At 38.0% G+C, this 19,229-nt stretch overlaps 1 protein-coding gene across 1 annotated transcript in view; it reads right to left on the bottom strand.

Annotated features, from left to right (window-relative positions):
* Positions 1-11,721: 11,721 nt before the first annotated feature.
* The window catches only part of SPIN1 (spindlin 1), a 65,051-nt gene continuing 57,543 nt past the window's right edge, over positions 11,722-19,229 (bottom strand). The window contains exon 6 of the mRNA XM_036855069.1: positions 11,722-15,311. Coding sequence (XP_036710964.1) covers positions 15,112-15,311 — 200 coding nt within the window. The 3' untranslated portion in view covers positions 11,722-15,111. The remainder of the gene's footprint in view (positions 15,312-19,229) is intronic.

The raw sequence follows: 19,229 nt of genomic DNA, 5'->3' as shown, positions 1-19,229 counted from the left end.
TTAATTTTGATGGAGTCTAACTTATCAACTTTACCTTTTAGATTGTGCTTTTGGTGTCGTATACAAGAAATCTTTGACAAACCATGAAGATTCTTGCCTATAATTTATTCTAAATTCAATAGTTTTAGCTCTTGCATTTATTAGGTCGTTGGTCCATTTTGAGTTAGCTTTTGTATATTATGAACGATCTAAATTCATCTTTTTGCATATGGATAACCAATCCTTCCAGCCTCAACTGTTGAAAGGGCAATATTTTCTCCACTGAATTGCCTCAGTACCTCTGAGGAAAACCGACTGCCCATGAATGTAAGGATTAATTTCAAGACTCTCAATTGTCTCACTGAGATAGCTAGATGTATCTATGGAATGTATGTATCTATGGTATGGAATGTATTCATTCCAATACCACACTATCTTGACTACTGTAGGTTTATAGTTAAGTTTTAAAACCAGGAAGTATAAGTTCTCCAAATTTGTTTTTATTTTTCAGAATTCTTGTGGTTATTCTGAGTCCTTTTACATTTCCATAAAAGTTTTAGGATCAGCTTAATTCCTGCAACAAAACCTGCTGGAATTTTGACAGGAATTGCCATATTAATAGTGAATCTTCCAGTCCATGAACATGGAATGTCTCTCCATTTATTTAGATCTTCTTGTGTACAATCTCATACTTTTATTAAATTTATTCCTAAGTATATTATCCTTTTTGATGGAATTAATTTCAAGTTGATGTAATTATATGTAGAAATGCAATTGATTTTTGTATATGTCTTCTATCTTGGAACCTTGCTGAATTCCTTAGCTTTAATGTTTTATGTGTATATCACTTAAGATTTTCAAGATAGAATCATCTCATCTGCAAATAAAGATAACTTTATTTCTTCCTTTTCCACCTGGATGCTTTTTATTTGTTTCTTCCTTGACTGCAGGGTTAGATCTACAGTAGAAAGTTGAATAGAAGGAATGAAAGTGGACAACTTTGACATTCCTGACTTCAGGGGAGAAAGTTATTCTTTCACCATGAAGTATGATGTTAGCTGTTGTTTTTTTATGGATACCCTTTGTCCGGCTGAGAAAATTCCCTTCTAGTCCATGTTTTTGAGAGTTTTTATCATGAATGGTGTCACACTTTGTCAAATGCTTTCCCTCTGCCTTTTGAAATGACTCGTGTCTTTTGTCCTTCCATCTATTAATATGGTGGAATACATTCATTGGCTTTCTGGTATTAAATTTCACCTGGCCATGAACCTAAGCCTTTCTAAATGTCATTGGATTTGTTGAAGATTTTTGTATCTATATTCATAAGGGATACTGGTCTGTAGTAGTGTTGTGATGCTTTTGTCTGGCTTTCGTATCAGGATAATAGGGGGCTCATAACATAGAACAAGTAAGTATTCCCTCCTCTTCTATTTTCTGAGTCTCTGAAAGATTGGCATTATTTCTTCTTTATATGTTTGACTGCATTCACCGGTGAAGCTATCTGGCCCTGAGGTTTATTTCATGAGAGAAGTCTAGTTTCCAGTCTAATCTCTCCACTTGTCATAGATCTAATGAAATTTTCTATTTCTTCTTGACAAAGTGTCAGTGATTTGTGTCTTAAGATTTGTCCATTTCACTTGCATTGTCCATGTGTTGACATAAAGTTGTTCACAGTATTTCCTTACCATTCTTTTAATTTCTATAAAATTAGTAGTTATGTGACCTCTTTTTTTTTTTTGTGACCTCTTTTTTGTTTGTTTGTTTGGTTTTGTTTTTTGTTTTTTGTTTTTTGGGTGACCTCTTTGATCCTTGATGTTGGTAATTTGTGTCTTCTTTCTTCCTTGGTCAGTGTAGCTAAAGGTATGCCAAACTTGATCTTTTCAAAGACCCAACAATTGCTTTCATTGATTTTTCTCTACTATTTTTGTTTTCTATTTCACTGATTTCCAAACTTATCTTTATTATTTCTTTCCTTCTGTTTGCTTTGGATTTATTCTTGCTCTTCTTTTTCTAGTTTTTTTAAGGTGGAAGCTTAGACTTTGATTTGAGATCTTTTTAATATAAGTATTCACAGCTATAAATTTCCCTCTGAGCACTGTTTAGCTGCATCCCATATATTTTGATATTATGTTGTGATTAACACTTATTAGGAAGTGATATCCAATTTTTTTTTTTTTTTACAAACACCTCTTTAATCATCCACTTACTATCGTTTTTGCAAAAGTCCAACTTCCAGGAAGATAACAAGGAATTTAATATAAAAGGTTGTTAGTTAACCAATTCAAGCTCTGTACTTCAGATTCTAAGAAGTAACATTGAGCATATTAAGATCTCTCTATCTATGCATAATAGTCCAGTAATCAGGCCAATGTGAGCTATCTGGAAAATAAACATGGATGCATTTGGTATTAAGCCACTGCATACACACACCCATGTCATCATTCAGATGGTTTGAAGACTGAGTTCCATCTTCTTAAAGACAAGTAAGAATTCTGTGAAACACACAGCTAAGTGGTTATTTAGAGAAATTCCAAGTGTACCTGGCAAATGAATTGTGATAAAATACTATTCTTTTGTTCCTATAATAGTTTCTTTTAATTAATAAGCATCTTTCAAAGTTATAAAATGACATCAATTCATTTTCCAAAGTTAAATCAATGTGTGAGAGCATGAGAGAGCATCCTGCTGGTGAAAATCATTTTGGCACAAGGTACTTCCGTGTCCTGCAAGTTTTCTGTTTCGTTTTAAAACTATTACCGAGTATCCTTTCAGGAATAGAACAGAAGTAGTCTAAAATGACTTGAGTTTTGTTTCTGATGAAGCTATCAACATCATTTGAATACTGAAGCCTGAGGGTTGTTTTCCATCAGAAAGTCATACCTAAATGGGCAACAGCAGACAAGGGTCACCAGGCTGAGGTCCGAGGTAGAACTAACACAGCCTGGCTCATGAATGGGCAAAACATAGGAATGCCATGTGCTGATATCTGAGCAATCTCATAAGCACATTCACAGAACTCCAAACACAACAACTTTAATCATTTCCCCAGTTCCAAAGTCTTTTACGAATAAGATTCGTATATTGACATAAAAGTTAATCTGAAGGTTTAAAACAGGAAGATTTAAGTCAAAATCATTAGAAACATAAAAGCATTTTCTCACCATCCCTGAGATACAGCCTTGGAAATATTAAAATAACAAAAACTCCCATGATTTTTAAGTACTCCCTAAGATCCAAGATGGTAGGTCTCAAACTTGAGTATGCACAAAATTATTTAGGGGTAGGGAAGGAGTTCTTCTAAGATCGCAGTTCCCTGAGCGTCAACTTTAGTTTGTGTGAAGCCTAGGAATCTGTATTTTTAATAACCCTCACACAGATGATCATGTAGCTGGACTCTCACGCTGCACGCAAAGACACTAGCCTAAGATGGGTTAGCAGAAACAATTTCTCAGTCTTACTGAACACTCTTAAAGACCACCCATTTCTGATGATTAACAAAATTAACATGTAATCAATTCCTATTTCTTAGCTCTTTAACCCCTTTCTACTCCAGAATAATAACTTAATGGTGAGTTACAAGCACAATGTCAGTGAGGAAAAAAGCTACAAAACCTCACCTTTTAAATATATAATCTTAATGTAAGTAAATGAATCTTCTATAAAGGCTTATTTAGGCTCATGACAGACCATTAAAAGTGTGCTAACTGTTGATAAGGCAAGGAAAATAAAAGCACAAAAGGACTGGGGACTAACGTGTAAGAGAAAATGGTCACGTCAGCCAACATTTCATTACAGTACACGGTGCCTCCTTAGCCACCAGCTCCAACAGGCAACCTGGAGTTGGGAAGCTGCCCTTTTCTCTGCAATCCTGGTCACCGATGTGTGGTGCTAAAGTGAAAGGGAGAAATTAGACCCTCAGTGGCCTTCCCAGGAACCACTCAGAGAAAGAATTCCCATGTTGAAAAATGAAAAGTGCTCCTAGTTGTCACAGCAAACCCCACCATCAAACACACTCTTGACAGTCATGTAGGACCAACTCCCGAGGCTGTAAACCCAGCATGGCCACTTGGGATACAGATTTGACACTTCTGTCTGTGAACATTTTCCTGGGGCCTCCTGACCATCCACAATAGGAGTGTAACTGAGACAGTAGTTATGCAACAGATCTTTGTGCAAAGAGAGCAGTTCTCTCACAACTCCTCCTTCCAGGAAGCAGTCAGGGGGTACAGGTTGGGGGGGAGGGGTTGGCCAGCAGGGTCCTTGGGGGCAGGTGGATATCCTGACCTCTGAGGTTTGAGTGTCACCTGTGTCCAGCAGACAGGATACAATCACTTTACCACGGACTACACTCGCCACTGGCCCTCAGGCCCGGGCTGCTCCCTGGACTTTGCGGATGCCACGAGGGGTGACAGGTGACAACCTCAAAACTCAACTGGCCTGTGACACCAATCACGATGTTATGAACATGCAGCAGGCAGTCAGAGGCCCTGGTGGAGGCCAGAACAGTGGAGATGCCTCCTGACTCTATCGTGGGCCTCTACCCAAGCACTCAGCTTCATAGGTGTTCTGCAGGCACTCAGGAGCTGGCAGACAGCCTGAAGTGGAGAGCCATTGAAAGACAGACTCTCAGGTGAACCTGAGATGAATCTGCTCAGTGTCTCTTCTAATGCTTAAAGGTATCCTAGGCACTGTATGAATTAGCTTACTCCTTTTTTCAATAATGTACTTTCATATACTTCCCTTTTGGGGGGATTTTCTGCTCAAAGTCACTCAAACCAGAACTTTTTCAAAAGGATACTCTGGACACTACCTAGGGAACTAGGTATGACTTTACCATCTGAAAAAATTCATGACACAAGATTCTTAAAATCTTGTCTTTAAAGATCATAAAAAGTAAATAAATCAACACAAAATTATATTAACATGATCCTGAAATAAGATGCTTAATAAAGGTATGACAATTTACTTAAGTGCAAAGGAATTTTGGTAATATGGTTAGCTATAAAAGGAACTTAATTTTCTTGGAAAAATTAACAGACTTAGAACAACGGCCTCAAGTAAATTTTGAAAAACTTCTAATTTACCTTCAGTTCAGTGCTGAATGAGCATATAAACTATTAAGTTAAACCTAGGATGCTCAGTATAAGGAAAACATTAAAATACCTTGATATACAAAAGTCTCATCTTAATAGTGTCTTTCCTCAAAATACTTAAAATGTCTTGAAATCCAGTAAATCCTACAATATCACATCAGAAAAGTGAAGCTGGTAAAGTTGGTCTTTTCTCCAAAGAAGGTAGAGATAAGAATACAGAGCTACTGTTAAGATGTGTGTCTAGCCAAAAATCATGCCTTCACCTGTGTTCCAGCTTGAAATTGTAGGGAGAACTGTTTTTAAACAGGAAACAAATCACAAACAATTTTAGAACATTTTAAATTATGAAGACACAGAAACTGGGGAAAAGGTTTTAGATTTTTCTGATATTAATGGTACACAATTTGAAACTTAACCTTGCACTTCATGATAAAACTATAAGATAAGGTGCATGTAAAACCTGAGAAGCAGCAGGTATGACAACCCAACCAGGCAAGTCCTGACCACAGCCAAATGGATCCTGCTGGAACGTGGAACACAAGTTTGTCCTGCTGTCTCACAGAAAGCCCCTCACTGGAGGAGGCTGGGCAGAAACAGCCCTGGTGGATTCCAGTGTATTAACGGTCTGTTGGCCAATGGTCGGCTGGGAGGATTTTGACTGTAAACTGAGAATATGCTGCAATTTACATTTTACTTTGTTTTCTCTTTCTAAAAGCTACACCACACCACTCTTTGGTGTCACAGACAACTAAAATGCTTAAATGGCAGTTGTAAGCTCCTCCATGGAGCACAGTGTAGCAGGGAGAACACCGGTTAGGAATAAACACCTTCATCAGCTTCATGTTCATCAGCCAAAGTAATTGTTGGTATAAGGCACCTCACTGAACCAGGCAAGCAGTGGGAAGACTTCGATGTAGTAACATGCAGAACAGACACAAGCTTATTGCTATCTGAATTACCTTGCTAGTTTAAATGTAGTATATAGATTGTCACTTATTCTGAGGCATTTTTGCAAAAACAAGTTACTCTTTCCTAAGTGCTTTTAAAAAACAGGAAATCATAGTATTATTCTGGATAAACAAATTAGAAGTTCAGAGATGTTAAAAGAAAATCATCAGGCAAAGAAAGAAACTGAGCACAGAGATGTTTTAAAATAGAGAACAGAGACCAGACTCCAAATACCTGCCCAGGGCTAATTCTACCAGGCCTTGTGAGTTTATCCTGCAAAGTCCAGCTGCTGCACCGCACCGCACCCCCCAAAATCCCAAGTCATAACCACCATATAACTCACGTACTGGTGAATTTTAACCACACAACAGTGACCACAAGTTTTAGGAGCCATTTCAGTGAGATGCCTCACTGAGGTGGCAGCATACCATATCAATTTACATTATCTGGAAAGAAAGAGCAATCTTCCACAGGACTCTTAAAACTTCACTATTAAAGGATGGAGAATTTTCAAGGGCAAAATAACTATGTATACCTATTTTGTTCCATAAAAGATTTTAGGTAGCTTATGAAATTATTTGTATATTATCCACATTTACAAAATATCCTAGAGACAAGTGTACGTTTTTGCTACTATCTGAAGAGTATTAAAGCTGAATTCGGTTAGAATTGACTTGCTTACAGGTTATAATAAAGACCTGCAACATAGCAACATTTGAAATTCCACTCTGAAGAAGTTTAATTAAACCCTCACCTCCTTTAGAGGAAGGCAGCCTGCTATCTTCACTTTCCCAGCAGGACAAAAACCTGCTCTTGGTGCCCACACCCTCGACACCTTCCCAGGCGTCCCACTGAAGAACACAGGCAATGGCACCGTTATGCGCCAGCTGCCAGCTACCATTCTCGGACAATTTGATGGTTATTTCTTTTGAGCACACATGAAAATAAAATGAAATTCTGTTGCAGTTTAAATAAAGCAGCTGGCTTTACTTGATTGTGGGACCAATGTTAAATAGCCATACCAGAAATTAATTAAAGATGGGACATCAAATACTAAGGTGAAATTTAATACCTGCAAACAACCCCGCACCCCCCAAACCATAATCAACTTTTAAAACTTCTCCAAAGAGGGACTGATTTCAGATTATATTAGAGAAAAAGCAACATCGGTGATTAAAGACACAGTGCATCAAGGCCTCACTTGGGGTGGGAGTGAGGACAGTGGTCATGACTCTCCTATTACACACAACGGCTACGTTTCATTGGGCATAACTGTCTTGTTTTAAAGATACGACTTCCCTCTTAGGCAGCAAGACATTCTGAAAGTAGACTGCTATTTAAATTACTCCAAATTGGGCCACTGGCCGACACTGCCAACTCTAGCACCACGTTTCACGAAAGCACTAAGGAGGCAGTTCAGTGTTCATGACCCTTACGGCAATGTGAGAACATTAGCAAAACACAGATGCAGACCTTTATTCATGAAGGTTATCTTTATAGTCTACCTCTCAGTCACAATAAAATGGAAAATGTGGAGCATCCCACTGACCTTTCAACGGTGCTTTTTACAACAATTTTTACATATGCTGGGAAATGCTAGTGTTCTGAAAAAATATGAAAATGGAAATCTTCCCGATTGACATTATATAAGTGAAACTATATGAAACTAAAAGTAAGATCTCAAAGATCATAAAATCAAAGCAAAACATGGCAAGGCCTGAAATGACAGAGCTGCTGTCTGTGTAAGGCCCTGACACCCAATGAAATCCCAGCACGAAGGTGACTCACCACCTCTGCATCGGGCTCAGGTTTGAATCACGCACACATCCAGCGTCATTGGATCCACTCATCTTTTGAGTGAGTAGGGCAGGATTCTCCCCAATTACAGATGAGGAAAAGAAGTTAGAAAGGCTAAACAATTTGCCTGAGATCATACTGATAGGAAGGGGCAACTAGAACTCAGAGATTTGGCTCTTCTTTCAATGCTCTTTTTAGTACACTAAATTTATCCATCCCTTTTACATAAAAATAGAAAATTAGTATTGTTTTTAAAATAATTAGTCTGTCAAAAATAATGCTCTGACAATAAGATTTCTTTTCCATTGTAAGCTTAACAGTAAGAAAGCCCAACTAAATTTTAACACGGTGCTGTGGATTAAATTGCATTACCCCAAAATTCATCTGTTGGTATCCTAACCCCTGGCAACTCAGAATGTGACTGTATTTGGAGATATGGCCTTTAAAGAAGCGGTTCAGGTTAAATGAGGTGGTTATAGCGGGCCCTAATCCAATGTAACTGATGTTCTTACAAGAGATCACGACAGACACACACAGAGGGAACACCATGTGAAGTTGGAGGTAGGACAGCTGTCTGCAAGCCAAGGAGAAAGGACTCAGGAGAAACCATCCTGCTGACACCTTAACCATGGAGTTTCACCTTCTAGACCTGAGCAAGAATAAATGTCTATTATTTAAGCCCCACAGTCTGTGGTGTTTGTTACGGCAGCCTGAGCTGACGGACACATATAATATGCAGAGCAGTATCAGAAAACAATCCTTCGGTGGTCTACCGCATGTAATCTGCTCAGAGCATGACCCTTTTTAAAAAATATAATTACCAAATTTTAGAAAAGGGCCAGTGACAACGGGTGAGACACTTCTGTTTTTGTTTACTTGTTTGTCTTACAAATGCATGTGAATTAAGGAGACGGCTGGGAACAGGTGTTATAGTTTCCTGTGCTCTGTGTGATCTCTCCCCCACAGACTGCTCAGAGGCAGTAATTCTAGTTGTAGGACAATGCAGGCTGTGGACTCCATCCCTTCAGACGTGTTTTTCAGTCCTTAACATACTGCTCTCTTCTGCTGGCTGGACTGCTCTGAAAATGACCACAATCTTGTCCTTCTCCTGTGACAAATCAGATTTGGGATAAATTAAGACAAATGCAGTGGTTAAAACTACTTGGCCAGGGTATTACAGGGCAACTCGAAGCAACACTTTGTTCAAATCAGGTCCCCCGTAAATAACAGACATGCACACACACACACACACAGAGCAAACACAGTCCGCAACAAAGTACAACTCTTGGGAAAAAAGCCACAGTCACCAGGGACCACTCTCCTCTCGTTTTTCTAGTGGGAATGCGCAGTGCACAAGTAGTCGTGTTCAGATTTCTTACAAATCCTTTAAGAGACAAATCTAAGGCAAAAGCTTTAAAGCTACTTTCACAATCTATATCAGAAGACAATTCAGAATGCTGAATTCCAATCTTCAGTTGTTAACTGTTTATGTTAATATCAAGGTTTTTAAAAGGTCTTCCTTCTGTCCCTTTCACATCATAATCTGCTTTGGTTCCAACATGAAGACACAGAATTTAAAGTTACGTGTAATGTGCCAATCCTATAAAAAGGATTTTTAGGTAGTTCACATGGTACTTCAAGCTCTAATGTTCCCCCAGAGCATGAATTTTCAAAGCATAAGTTGAAAGTAATGAAAGAGGATGGAGATAAAGCGGAAGCAGGAACACACCCACAGTACACACGGCAGCCTACTCACCTACTGTTAACAGCCAACGTAAAAAAGAAATGCATGGAAAGGGCCCACGCTTCCGTGTCACCACTGCGAGAGCTGACAGGGGTCAATGCGCTACCTGGTCCAGTGCCCTCACATAAAAATTAAGCAGAAAGAATGCAATGTCATTTTTAGGCAAAATGATGTGCCAAGGTAGTACCCGAAGACCATCTGCCACTGAGTTACCAAAACCTAAGAGTTTTAGGGCCCATACAGGGGCAGAGACTATCCTAGAATGTCTGGAGAAACAGTTTACAGACTCACCTAATTTTCTGAAATTCAGCAGCCTAAAAACTTAAACACACACACACACACACACACACACGTATATTAATGACATAGGACAATTACTGTAAAAACTAGGAAGGCGCATAAGAAGTCTAGGTTTTATAAGAATATTAACTTAATGACATGTTTAAAGTGTCTTTGAAATATAAAATAGTATCTACATTCTTGTGATGGAAATTATTTAAATATTTCCAGTATAATTTCTCTCCAAATAAAAGATATTTATTTTCATCTTTTATTAGCTATATTCAGTATAACTTTGGGTTACAATTCTCACTATAAAGAGATTTCTACATTCTAGTGACTTAATATAAAACCTTTTATTATGCAACTTGGAAATAAAACACTTTTTGCTATCAATGTACGAAGTAAGGTTACAAAAAATTATCCATAGAAATTACTGGACCATGGACTATTCAAATCAAATCACCCCACTGAAGTAATTTAATTCTGAAGCGTGAACACAGCAGCTTGGAGCCCGGGCACAGCATTGAGGGTCTGAGTCCTGATGGCCTCTGTAATCCTGGACAAGGTACCCAACCCTCACTCCTTTTACAACAGCTCAACATGGAAAAACGTCATGCCTTCCTCACAGTATTAAGAATTAAATGAAGGGACTTCCCTGGCAGTTCAGTAGTTAAAAGACTCTGAGCTTCCACTGCAGGGGGCATGGGTTCGATCCCTGGTTGGGGAACTAAGATCCCGCATGCCACATGGCATGGTCAAAAAACAAAAACAAAAAAACAAAGTGTTTGGCAAGGTACTTATTAAGCACTTTTGCTAGTGCTTTATTAGTGTCAAATGCTTTATTATCACAGAGCTGTGACTGTACCAAGTGAAGAAACAATGGAAAACAAGCCCATCCCTGCAATTCTCCAATAGTGGCGACTGCCCTAGACCTAGTTCTTCAGTTTACAAACAGCAGCCAGCAACCGCCAACCTTTAGACTAAGCTTGCTTTGTTATTTTGGGGGAAAATATTTCCTGAGCTGTACCTTCGATACTGCAATGAGTGATTTACCTTCAGGAAGACGACTGTAAGATCTCGCCCAGGGTGAACACGTGTGCTTCCAGGTTCATCTCCTCCCTACACCTGTCTGCGACTCCTCTCACCAGAGTCTGAGAGGTGGTCCTGCATCCCCTTGGCCAGGGCCTCAGCAGTGGTCATTGCAGCTGCCCTGCCAGGCCTCCCCAGACACTCTGGCAGCAAGAAAAGCGACCTGTCCCGTCCTAGCTTTAACCACGGATCTTTGGGCCAAACAGGGAAACATAAAAAATGAATCTAATTAAGGGCAGGCATACCATAAACTCTACTTTTCCCCCTCACTGATAAAATTATCCAGGAAGATAAAATACAGAGTACATATAGTTCCAGTATTACCTACATGTCTTTGTCCTTACTACTGAAAAAAAAATGGAGATTTTTCACTGCTGAATTTCACTAGTTGGTATTTAAGTATTAATAAAAGCAATATATAATTATAGCAAGAAAATATGTGAAAGTATAAAACACACATTATTTAATTCTATTTAAACAATTCTTTTACGTTTAAAATTTTATGATAAATTGAAATTTCTCATTAATTGCTAATCACAAACTTTCATATTTTGGACTATATAATATATTGGGGCTATTGATTATTGCTCCCTTTCTTTACAGGTACTATTAATTATCATTCAAATAAAAATTCTATTTCTTTCTGTTCCTATATATATCTGACATTTACATTTGGTGAAAAGAGGGAAAAAAGGTCTCTTAAAATCTTCAAGTAAAACTTCAAAACCTTTTTCAGAAGCATGTTTAACACATCAGTTTGCTCATAAGCACAAAATTTACAGTCAAAAGTTGCACATAAAGGGTTTATTTTAAATGTTTTAAGGATAGGATAGAGTTACATCATAATTATAAAAATTACTTACAGAATGAACAGATTTATATTGTTTATACTTCTAAATGCAGAGAACAGGGAACTGTCTACACATTGTATAAAATAAAATTAAAATTAAAAATGAATTCAAGCTTGAAAGATGAGGTCATTTACCTAATTTTAAAATGCGAACACGAAGACCTCTGAACTATACACATTCGTTCGAACTGCACTAATGATGGAAAATACAAAAAGCGCAGCATTTCCAAGGAACCACAGACATTTTGACCATAATTATTTTCTGTTACAATAATTCCTGTTTTGTCTTTGGAGAACTTTTTTTTTTTTTTTTAAGACAATCAGCTTCAAGGATGTCTTCAGGCACTACAATTTGTGACAATCAAAACAGTCTTCTAATGGGTCCACAGCGTTCAGAGATTCAAGCCCAATGCACTTCAGGGTTTGGCACGTAAAACAATAATAGAAATGAAATCTGGTTTAGAAGCAACTGTGACTGTTTTAAGAATGCACAGTCCCTTCAAATGCTGCATGACATACACAACTGGAAAATCACCTTCTGTTGGCACTACATTTGCTTCACCAGTGCATCTTTATCCTACAACCACTGAAACAGCACAGTTAAGCAAATATACAGAAACTGAAAACAAATAAAAACAAAGATAGAAAACAAAAAACCTAAATATATTTAACATGCAATTTTAGTTAGTTACATTGAACATTCTACTTAGAATAGAGCATGCAAAAAAGGATGGTCTGCTTTTAAGGTTTTCCTTTGAAGCTTTACATGGCAGCCAGACATCACGCACGCACACACACACAACACAATAATACTATAGCAGGTCAATGAGAAAGGCCAATACGTTTTATACAGAGATTCATGTCTTGTGTTGTCACAAGTCCCATGATAATTTTGGAAATTAATGTTGTATTCCTAGAACAAGGAACCAACATTCCGATACCAGGAAAATGCAAGCAGTGCATGCAGATCTGAAACATGAGCCTAGACGAAGCCTGAAATACTCGGCTGGGGAGCATAGTCATGGCGTCAGGAAGTGTGGTTTAAGCCACCAAAAGAAAAAAGAATGGGGGAAAAAAAAAAAGGAAAAAAGAACAACAAAAAGACCCCTTCCCCTTCCTTCAACCCTAAAGGCAATAAATGGAACAATGATTAAAATAATGATGATAATAAATCACGTCACATTCATCTAGAGAGATCATGTGGTATTAAAAGTTGCTAAAGGTACTTGCAGAAAAACCACAATGCAAGTCATTAAGTAATGCCAGAAATGTTTCAACTCAACTGACCCAACCCTCAGGATGCCTCCAAAGGACTTTATTTTTCAGTCTGAAGTCACTGTGTCCTGTTCATGCAGTGCACGCTGGACAACTCCCTCTCTGGGCCACACGTGTCCACTTGGGCACGGGGAGCTGGGCTCAACCTTGAGATTCACATGCAGGAACTCTTACAAGAGCCTCCAGGAGAACAGATGACAGATCTGTAGCATGACACTTGTTTCAAGCACAGGAGGAACATCTAAGACCTGGGTACCCACTGCACGGAGAAGCTCACCCCTGGCTGCCCTCAGTGAGGCACTGGGCACGCTGGAGAGAACTGGGGTGCTGTATTTACATGGTGCGCGAGGTTACCACCCACCAGCACAACAAGGCACAGCCTTCCTGAAGGCAAAAATGGGCATCACACAAACCACGCAGAGCGCGGCCTTGAAACTACAGAATCTCTTAACATCAAGAACAGCCATGAGAGACGTCACACAGACCTGGTGTTTGACTGAGATTCATATGCATTTAAGCTTTCTGCCCAAATCTGAGGTAAGATTTTCAACCTCCACAAGACTGGTTTCACAAATCATCTTTCTCCTAGCTTCCAAACTGCCAGGGATCATCCAAAACAAAGTGATAGGCTGATGTTCTGCTGCTAAATGAACCACTTTTGCAGTTCTATTTTAGTTAAAACAACCTTGCAGGAAAGGATTCAATGGCTAAGGGCTGCTATCAGTCACACCCACAAGCCAGTGCAGGTGACTGACCCTGATGTGGTAGGATCCACCAAATGGAATGAATCCACATCAACAGCACACCATGAGTAAGAACATACAGCACCACAAGAGGTGTCAGGAATTTAAGCTGTTATTTGTCTAGACATTCTTTGAGGGGAAAAGCCGAGGGGGAAAAGCCTTCTGACCATAATCATATATCAGTAATAACAGTAATAAAAATAAAGGTATCCCAGAGAACTTGTTAAAAGGCAACAACGTCATTCTTAAACTTACATTTCTAATATAAAAGCACTACGTTCTTCCAGGAACTTACCAAATACACATAAACCGCTGATATACTGTTGCCTTTTAAATCCGTGTACTAAAATTCCAGATTACTAATTTGTACAAATAATGGACCAAATGTGCCATCCAAAATACACCTGCATTACACTATGTGGACCAAGTACCTGGGCTTTGCTTAAAAAGAAGTATTTATGATTAAAAAAATGTAAACAAATAATGTACAAAGCTTAGAATTAAAGGCAGCCTTTTACCCAGATTTCTAACTGTTTTGTAAAATTGTAATGTGGGTCATTAAATGTTCACAGGTGATTCATATTTTAATTTACAGTTTAAAGCCTCCAGACTGAAATGGTGCTCTGAACTTGACTTTCAAAATAAGCTGAATGTCCCGATGTGCTTCCTGTGCCCAAATTTAATTTTAAATAAACAGCAGTAATACACTGAATACACTAAATACAAGTGGCTTGGGTCAGCACTCCTGTTAAACTGGAGAAAATTATGTAACCCCCACTCCAACCCACAAAGAAAGGACTGCCCATGAAGTGTGTGTGTTTGTGTGTGTGTGTGTGTGCGTGCGCGCACACAGATCTATGTGTATGTATATATACATTATATATGTATACACACAGATATAGATAGGTAGGTAGATATAGATACATATATATCTCAAAAAAAGGCAATAACAAAAATACCAAACTATGCTTGCATTGTGGCAGCAGAATAACAGTGTTAAGCGTGAAGGGGAAAGTGGATAAGATCTACTACAGTTTTAAATGACTATGATACTAGCTTAACTTTTACCAGACTTGCCTGTAACTCCCTTCCAAACAGACAGACTTCTTTTAAGAGGAAGGAGTTCCTTACACAAAATGCTTTGTGTTCACATAAATCTGTACTATTCAGAACAAAACCAGTTCTGCTGGCAGAGATTGTGGGTTCGCAGGGACATTTAAGCTTTCATTAAACTGGAAAGCAATCAAGTCTTTATGTCTACAAATTATACATTTAATAGTTCCACAAATTTGGCAAAGTTCGTGATGACATCTAGGATGTTTTCACCAAATCGTAGACATAAATATGGAAATCATCATCAAACTTGATGAAATAGACAGACGGTTTGGCTTCTACTTGATGAATGACCATGCCAGTCCTCTTAGAGCCATCTTCTTTGGCATATTCCACTTGTTTGCCTACCAGGCTGTCCACAACTTCTCCTGGTTCCCTTTCTGCTGGAGGTGAATCATCTGTATTTAAAAGGGGGAAATAAGAGAATTTAGAGTCAATTTTTAGATACACACCAACTCACATATCTATTTTAATAATTAAAAAAATTTTTTTTAATATCCTGAATTCATCTTGATTTTCTAGACCAAGAGTCAGCAAACTTTTCCTTCAAAGTCCAGACAATACATATGTTAGGCCTGAAGCCATACGGTGTCTGTACCAACTACTCAGCTGTATTGTTGTCACATCAGAGCAGCCACAGATGATGATATATAAATGAATGGTGTGGTTGTGTGCCAATAAAACTTTATTTGCAAAAACAGTGTGCTGACCCCCCAAGAGCTAGACATGTAAACGACTTTGAAAATCATAACCAGAAATTCCTTTGGCTTATATTTAGTTATAGCTATAATTACCTAAAGAGGGATGGACTAAAAGAAGGAAAGGGTCAAGAAAAAAACTAAATACAGTTGACCCTTGAACAACAGGGGTTTGAACTGCATGGGTCCACTTACACAGGGATTTTTTCCAATAGTAAATACACGATCTGCAGTTAGTTGAATCCACAGATGCAGAGGAACCGCAGATACAAAGGGCTGCCCATAAGTCACATGCAGATTTTCAACTGCGCGGAGGATCAGTACCCCCAACCCCAAAGCTGTTCAAGAATCAACTGTAATTATACAACTTCTTTCTTTTTTAAAAAAATTTTATTGAAGTATAGTTGATTTACAATGTTGTGTTTTATAACTTCTTAAAAATAAGCCTGCTTTAACTTTGAAATAATTTCAAAGCAGATAATACCTACTGGGATTACTGAGAATGTGCTATGGCACTTAAAATGCCTAAGTATTCCTGTCTTATCCTGTGAATCCTTAAAGCTTTTTTTCCCTCAACTTCATTTCATCACACACGGTCCTCTTAACCCAGTTTGAAAATAAAAGAGATTTCCTGTGCTATAAAAATAGGTGCCAAGTGAACTCCATCCTCAGACCAATTACAACGGAATCTCAGAGGATGGCTGAGGCACCTGTACTTCTTTAGAAGTCCCCAGGAAAATCTGAGCGTTGGAAAACACTGCCCGCCCTATGACCTAGCAAGAGCTCTGTAAATTCTAGGAATACACATAAAATGAGAACAAACCATCACTGCCAACAATAAAGAAACAAAGTACAAAAAAGGGGAGCCAGGGGATGGAGCTAGGCAGTTACAATTCTATTTTAAGAAACCCCTAACAGGTCCTGAATGACTCAAGCTCTTATCCATGTAGTAACAGAGAGCCTTCAAGTAGGACAACCAGGTATCCTGGTTTGCCCAAGACAGTCAGCGCTTATGCCAGTCGTCCTGACACAATGGTTAGCAGTGCACCTTTTTATTTTCACATGTATCCTGGTTTGGACCACATCATGTATCTGTATTAACAGTAGTTGGCCTCTTTGATTATAATAAATTCTCTCACTGAATGGCCTAATCTGAAACCTGCTATTCTGATCTCACACAACACAAACAAACCACCTGAGCATAGTGTTATCAGTTCTTTAAAAAAAAGGAAGTAAAGAGGAAATCTAAGCTGAACTCTTCTTCAACAGTGCTCTTCCGTCAAGCAGCAACATCATACCACATCACACTTTTGTGGCACCTCATGTGTACAAAGAAATTACAAACACATGATCGCCATACGTTTTATAGTAACCATGAGTGAAGAAGCCAGGGACTCAGAGGTCACTGCAGAGCTCTCTGTATCAGAACATCACAACAGCAAGTAACAGCAAATAAACTTCCATACCACTCGAAAGAAAGGAGTGGGAGGATAAAGACGTGGTCGGTACAGGCAATGATTTAATGTGCAAATGACCTCATACTTTGTATTATCAAGTCAACAGTACTTGCTTTGGACATTTCTCTACAAAAAAGTTTAGAACTTCATATAGGTTGGAGAAATGCTTTTATGGTATGCTCTCATATTTAAATTCCCGCCTATATAACACTTTCCATTACACATTTACAGCAAATATACACACACTTTAAAAAAAAAAAAAAATCTAAGAAGGCAGAAGTCAGGGCCAGATGAGCACATGAGTAGATTCATTGAGTGGCTTGTTCACAGGAAGAACTTTAAAAAAAAAAAAAAAAAAGGAACAGAGATGGTGTTACATTGCTAATATATCCAGTGTCTGTCAGTCGGCCACATCTGTCTAGGGCCAAGAATTCATGTGTTTGAGGAAAAGCTATTGAGTAGTTTAAAGAAAAAAAAAAAAAAAGGCTTACGCAAAAGTGAAATTAAGAAAATAATTTTATTCACAATAGCATCAAAAAGAATAAAATACTTAGGACTATAAGAAGTGCAAAAACTTATACTCAGAAAACTACAAAACGTTGATAGAAATGGAAAAAACTCAATAAATGAAAAATCACCTCATGCGCATGGGTCAATGGCTTAACTTAAGATGGCAATACGCCCCCGCCAAACTGATCTAGAGATTCAACACAATACCTAACAGAATCCCAGCTGACTTTTTTGCAGAAACTGACAAGCTGATTCTAAAATTCTAAAATGCAAAGAACAGCCAAAACAATTCCGAAAAAGAAGAAAGAAGGATTCACACTTCTTGATTTTAAAACTTATTATGAAGCAGTGTAATCAAGTGTGACACTGGCATAACTATAGACATATGGACAAATGGAATAGAACTCAAAGTCCAGAAATATCTCCATACCTCCATAGTCAAGTAATTTTTACCAAGGGTGCCAAAACCATTCAGTAGGAGAAAGAACAGTCCTTTCAAAAAGTGGTTTTCAGACAACTGGATTGCCACATGCAAAACAAAGAAGTTGGGCATGACACATCATAAACAAATATTAACTCAAAATGTATCAAAGATCCAAGTAAGACCTACATGTAAGAGCTAAAACTGTAAGACTCTTAGAAGAAAACATAGGGGTTAAATCTTCATAACCTTTGATTTGGCAAGGGATTATTAGATGTGACACCAAAAGCATGAGCAATAAAAGGAAAACTAGAAAAATAGGACTTCATCAAAATTAAAAACTTTTGTACTTCAAAGAATACTATCAAGAAAGTGAAAAGACAACTCAGAGAATAAGAGAAAGTATCTGCAAGTCACATATCTGACAAGACTTGTACCTGTACTATTGACTGTTACGACTCAATAACAGAAAGACAATGCAATTGAAAAACAGGCAAAGGATGTGAATAGATATTTCTCCAACGAGACACACAAATGGGCAATAACACACGAAAAGATACTTGACATCTTTAGTCATCAAAGAAATGAAAACCAAAACCACAATGAGATATCATTTCACTACCACTAGGATGGCTAGAATCAAAAAGTCAAGTTAACAAGTGTTGGTAAGGATGTGGAGAAATCAGAACTCTCACACACTGTTGGTGAGAATGTAAAATGATGCAACCACTTTGAAAATCAGTCTGGCAGTTGCCTAAATGATTCAACCCGGAGTGATCACTATGCCTCATCAATTCCATTCCAAGGCATATATACCCAAGAAAACTGAAACCAAATGTCCACTCAGAAACTTGTACACAATTCTTCATAATAACCAAAAAGCAAAAAAAATCCAAATATCAACAGATGAATGAATAAACAAAATATAGTATATCCATACAATCGAGTTGTATTTGGTTATTAAAAGAAATGAAGTACAGACACACGCTACAACATGGATGAGCCTTGAAAACATAAGCTGAGTTAAAGAAGCTAGTCACAAAGGACCCCACATTATATACACCATTCATATAAAAGTCCAAAGTCCAGAACAGGGAAAGTAAATTATTCTTGGCAAAAGGGTGAAAACTTCACAACCTATGCTTGGTGCATGACTAAAAGAATAATCACTTAACCCTAATAATTAAAATTTTTAAATGTTATCTGCATAAGAGTTAATCAAATATCTTG

The sequence above is a fragment of the Balaenoptera musculus genome, chromosome 6 (assembly GCF_009873245.2).
Source record: "Balaenoptera musculus isolate JJ_BM4_2016_0621 chromosome 6, mBalMus1.pri.v3, whole genome shotgun sequence".
Lineage (NCBI taxonomy): Eukaryota > Metazoa > Chordata > Mammalia > Artiodactyla > Balaenopteridae > Balaenoptera > Balaenoptera musculus.
The sequence above is the reverse complement of the archived record's forward strand: the minus strand, read 5'-3'. Positions and strand labels throughout refer to the sequence as shown.